Raw genomic sequence first — 5,339 nt, 5'->3', positions numbered from 1 at the left:
ATCTGCCAAATTTCGTTAACATGTGCTTAGTAATTTAAAAGTTATAGCATTAAAACTGTAACAAGCACAAAGTGGTTATGAGGTCGGTCTCAGGGACAAAGCTTCGTGCTGAAAGAGTTAAGTTAATTCCTGCTTTACAGGAGTATGATGTGGGTAAAAAACCTTACTTGGGCAGTGCCTCCTTGTTGCTCATGTATTCACTGTATTCCTCTTGTGTATCAAAGTCCCATCGACCAATAGGTCCTTTCTTATTTCCCTGGAAGTAGAATGTTTGTTTGTTTTATCAAATTTTAAAATATGCACCCAAAGCTATGAACATGAAACAGAAAGTGATTAAAGACAATATCTTGGAAATGACGTTAAATAGAATTGTTGAACAGAGACATTTTTTGATTTTTCATGCTTTCAATATATATGGATTCTAAAATATATCATAAATACTCTGATAGTTTTAAGAAATTCGTCAAAAAAGGGCATCAAGCTTGGAATAACAAAAACTTCTTGGCCAAAGAGAACACATGATGTTTTGATATACTTTAAAACATTATCCCATTTCATATACACAGCCTTCAGTGAAAAACCACTTAATAAACATATAAACTAGAAAATCAAAACATTAAATAAAATACTTCTTTCAATTTCTATCTGATACAATAAATAGTAAATAAATGAGCTTGTCAAAAGTAGTACTAATAGTTTCGAATATGCTTCCACAAAAAGTTTAACTGAGGAATTAAAAATGCAGGGGAAATATAAAGTATGAAGACATTCTGCATAAAACACTATATCTCATGCTTTTTTTGATTGGTTAAACCATATCTCATGCTTTTTTTGATTGGTTAAACTATATCTTGTGCATCTTTGGTTGATTAAACCATATCTTGTGCATCTTTGGTTGATTAAACTATATCTTGTGCATCTTTGGTTGATTAAACCATATCTTGTGCATCTTTGGTTGATTAAACTATATCTCGTGCTTCTTTGGTTGATTAAACTATATCTCATGCTTCTTTGGTTGATTAAACTATATCTTGAGCATCTTTGGTTGATTAAACCATATCTTGTAAATTATTGTTTGTATGGATTCTTTACAGTAGGTATCTGCGACTTGTTGGTGATAAATTTCAAAAATAAACAAACAGCACACAGTCCATTTGTTTTAAAAGGATATATTAAAACATGTCAAACTCATATAAAAATGTTTGTTACACTGTTAGTTACCACAGTTGTATCCAGAGCTTCAAATAATTGTCTTTTTTTCATCAAAGTCCACACCAGCTGGTTCAGTTACTTTAGAACACAATTAACAAGACAAATTATTCTTCTCTACTCTATTATTACAATACAATCTGTGATAATTTCACTTTAAAAATCATCACTATATACTCCTTATGGCTAAACTCGCAATCATCCAGTCTAGATCTACCTATGTTTCAAACTACATTTTTGACACATATTTATACCCCAACAGAGGTCTAGAATGTTCCACACACTACTAGATATTATGATGCAATAATACTCAATTAAAACAATGAGAAAAACTCAAAAGGTTCTGGTAACAACAATCACCAATTCATAGTTACTGAACTACAGAACGTATTATACACAGACAGTAACAGAAACAAACCTGTGATAAACTATTTCTTCTAAAAACAACTAAATTTAACACATGCAATATATAAACTATCTAAATCTATAACTTTCTCACAGTAACATTAGCTCCTTATGATCAATATAATATATAGCTTTCTCACAGCAACATTAGCTTATTATGATCGAAATAACAAGATCTATTGTTTTCTCCTAGTAACATTAGCTCATAACGATAGAAATAATAAGTGCTATAGTAACGTGAGCTCTGTACAGTCTATAGCTCTCTCACAATAATATTGGCTTATTATGATCAAAATAATAAGTTTTCCTACCATGTCCATTTTGGAATAATCAACTTCATCATCACTATCGTCTAAAGCATCATCATATTCAGGAGCCCTGAAACATTTGACAGTAGAGTTTAGTGAATAACCTGTCGTATAAAAATAGCACTTACATAATAACATTCTATTTTAATGTTAACCATGTAAGGAAAACACATTCTTTAGTGATCAAGATTACAACAAAAATAGTTGGGCATAGTGATCATGATTACAAAAACAGGTAAGTCAACTAAACAATAAAAACATAAAGAATACATCACTATATGGTCAAGATACAACAATTGCGGTTTACCATGACTAAACTAAACATCATTTCTGTCACTTGTGTTCTCTGAGGAACAATGCTGATATTAAAGGTATTTAAAAAACAAGTACATTTTCAATATAAAAACAACTCATACCCAGGATAACACTCTGCATAACTTTCAGGAATCTCTCTCTCTAACTTGCTGGATAACTTGGCTCGGAGTCTATTGTCCTCAGCTTTTCTTCCAGAAGCACTATACACAAATAATAAAAAAGTATTTTTAAAAAAATGCATGGATAACTTGTCTCAAGGTTTACTCTCCTCAGCTTTTCTTTCAGAAGCACTACACAAACAATAACAAAGTGTTAAAAATATCCACGGATAACTTGTCTCAAGGTTTACTCTCCTCAGCTTTTCTTTCAGAAGCACTACACAAACAATAACAAAGTGTTAAAAATATCCATGGATAACTTGTCTCAAGGTTTACTCTCCTCAGCTTTTCTTTCAGAAGCACTACACAAACAATAACAAAGTGTTAAAAATATGCATGGATAACTTGTCTCAAGGTTTACTCTCCTCAGCTTTCCTTCCAGAAGGACTATACAAACAATATCAAAGTATTTAAAAATGCATGAATAACTTGGCTCAGGGTTTACTGTCTTCAGCTTCTCCTTTAAAAGTACTACTCAAACAAGAAAGAAAATACATATTTTCAGTGAAATCTTCTCCAATTCAAATATTTTGGTTGAGTAGATAATAAATTTTTGGGGAAATACACACATATAAAATACAAACATATACCTTTTTACTTTTATGGCATGAAAACAATTCTAACACTTTCAATAAAATACCAACTTTTTCTTTCATGAACGTTGATCAAGTAAAACTATTTGTCTAGGTAAAAAATTGGACCAAACAGAAGAAGCCTTACTTTCTTTCCATGTTGTCATTTGTCTTCTCAGGCTTGATAACTGTCAAGGAATGTTAAAACAAACAAAACAGAAATGGTTGGTGTTTCTTAAAGAAAAAAGAAATTGTATGGCTGAAGTGACTTTCTACCACAAATCCTGAGTTAATGACATAAGATGTACTGACCACTAAACTAGCAAGTTTTGAAGACCTAAAGTATCATCTTTATTTTGTAAAAACAAAACTAGGTTGAATAATTCAACTAAACTACTGACTTTATTGAATGTTTGGGTGGATGTTCCAACATTAAGGTCTTAACTATAAAATATGATGGAAACATCACATCCCAAAGTATGTTTTTATTTTATACACTCTTACTTTTCTACACACGTAATCATGATGACGATATACAGAATCTCAAACAACTGGAACAATCAAGCCATAAACTATATTTACAAAACCAGTGATGTAGAAACCTGTGGAATTGAAATTAAAGTAGCTTGTTGGTTATAGCAACTGTCTCATACACAAGGTTAAGTGCTTCAAACCCAGTAAAGTGAAGTATGACATTTGTAGAATTCAAGATCAAATAGCACAGTTGAGTGCTCCTGCTCTATTAGTTTTTACTTTATTATAAAAATGTACATATTTAAGTTATAATTTTCCAACACTGTCCGATAGTTACTTACCTCCTCTCACATAAACAACTATTCTTGTTCAGTGCTGCCCTCTATATGCAAAACATGTCACAAGCCTTCTGTCTCTCCTCCATTGGAATTGACTGATTCCAATGCGTCTGTCATGCAAATCAGCATGCATTCATCCTCCACCAATAGAAGTGTGACACACTCTAATGACGCAGGTGACTCCCTCTGTTCAATTCTATCAGACTATCACTTTGAGTTTTTGCAGAAGATAGAAGCACCAGTTTTCAGTGTAGGAAAATTATAACTTTTGATACAGTACATTGAAAAGTTGGAGGGAAAAGAAAGAAAGATGTTGCATATATTGGCAGAAACAGAGGAGCACATCCAATTGGGAGAGAACTATGGCCAGAAGGTAAGCTGAACCATGAAATATTTATGAAACTCAATCCCAAAAATTACAAAAGTGGGTAAAATGAAAAGGATGTGCCCCTAGATGTAAAGTGGCTAGGCCGCGACAGACCATACATGGCAAGTCAACTACATCCAAAATCCATGCCACTAGGAACCGACATCCATGTGGGGGTAGGAAAGAGGATCATACCCTCTTCACCTCAAGTTCATGAGACCAGAGGGAATCTAGTACCCCCCTGACTCATGAACAGAGCACATGTGAATATAATAAATTGATAGATCGATTAGAGAAACCAACATCTGGTACCAAAAAGATGTCTACATAATGTAAACCATCTCCATCAAAAGTGAAATTGACTGGAACCACCCTAAGCACATTAACATCCACAGAATAAGAAACATTGACGGATAGCAGAAGGGAAAGAACTGTAACAATTCATAATTACCTTCACCATGACCCACAACACTAATGGAGTATGAATGAGGGAGGAATATAGACATCAGTAACATATGTGTGAGGACTTATGTTGATTGGTTCTACTCTAAATCCAAAACCTGGTCACTGGGAACTGACATCCACATGGGGGTAGGATGAAGGATCTCAATCGAAGGAGTGTACTCCAATTTTGATGTCTCACTCCCATCTGTTTTTATGTTTCATATTGGAGGATATCATGCTACCTACACCAGCAGAACACCACCACATTACTCTCAACTGAATAATTATATAATCATTTATATATATTTTGTTTCTACTTCATTAACCCATTCAGGAAGATCCCTCCACAGTCCACCACCCCAGTGGCTTGGAACTGGAAAGTGATAAAGACTCCGATACTTCACTAGAAGAAAGGGGGGGTGAGAACATGGTGGAGAATCCAAAGGAACATCATCACTTCAGACAATGCAATGGGTGACCACAAAACCCTATTTTTAAAAGCAGACCATACCAATTTTTTCAATACAAAGGATGGCAGGGATGGGCAGCTATCCCCTTTTGCTTTACCCAGGGAATCCATGGGTGGGTACGGTCCAGAATGAGCAAACTTATCATGCAATTCTATCCCGAGGATAAACCTGCAAGCAATCTTGTGGAAACCCCCCCCATATCCGCAGTGTGAGTTGCGTGGCCATGGAATTATAATATGCAAGTCGACATGGCAGTGTGGATTTGAACAGTTAAAGAAT

General features: G+C 34.1%; 1 protein-coding gene across 5 annotated transcripts in view; it reads right to left on the bottom strand.

The window, feature by feature from the left end:
- The window catches only part of LOC106466472 (protein Red-like), a 68,495-nt gene that overhangs the window by 10,611 nt on the left and 52,545 nt on the right, over positions 1 to 5,339 (bottom strand). For 4 of the 5 annotated variants that reach the window (XR_002612215.1, XM_022394488.1, XM_022394487.1 and 1 more), the window contains exons 15-18: positions 3,116 to 3,157; positions 2,339 to 2,437; positions 1,926 to 1,992; positions 168 to 256 (exon numbers count right to left, since the gene is read on the bottom strand). Coding sequence is in view for 4 of the 5 variants with exons in the window: in XM_022394488.1 (XP_022250196.1) it covers positions 168 to 256; positions 1,926 to 1,992; positions 2,339 to 2,437; positions 3,116 to 3,157 (297 nt within the window). In the remaining variant the exon portion in view is untranslated. The remainder of the gene's footprint in view (positions 1 to 167; positions 257 to 1,925; positions 1,993 to 2,338; positions 2,438 to 3,115; positions 3,158 to 5,339) is intronic. The other variant, XM_013926757.2, reaches the window with a different exon arrangement.

This window comes from Limulus polyphemus, unplaced genomic scaffold (assembly GCF_000517525.1).
Source record: "Limulus polyphemus unplaced genomic scaffold, Limulus_polyphemus-2.1.2 Scaffold2270, whole genome shotgun sequence".
Taxonomy (NCBI): Eukaryota; Metazoa; Arthropoda; class Merostomata; order Xiphosura; family Limulidae; genus Limulus; species Limulus polyphemus.
The sequence above is the reverse complement of the archived record's forward strand: the minus strand, read 5'-3'. Positions and strand labels throughout refer to the sequence as shown.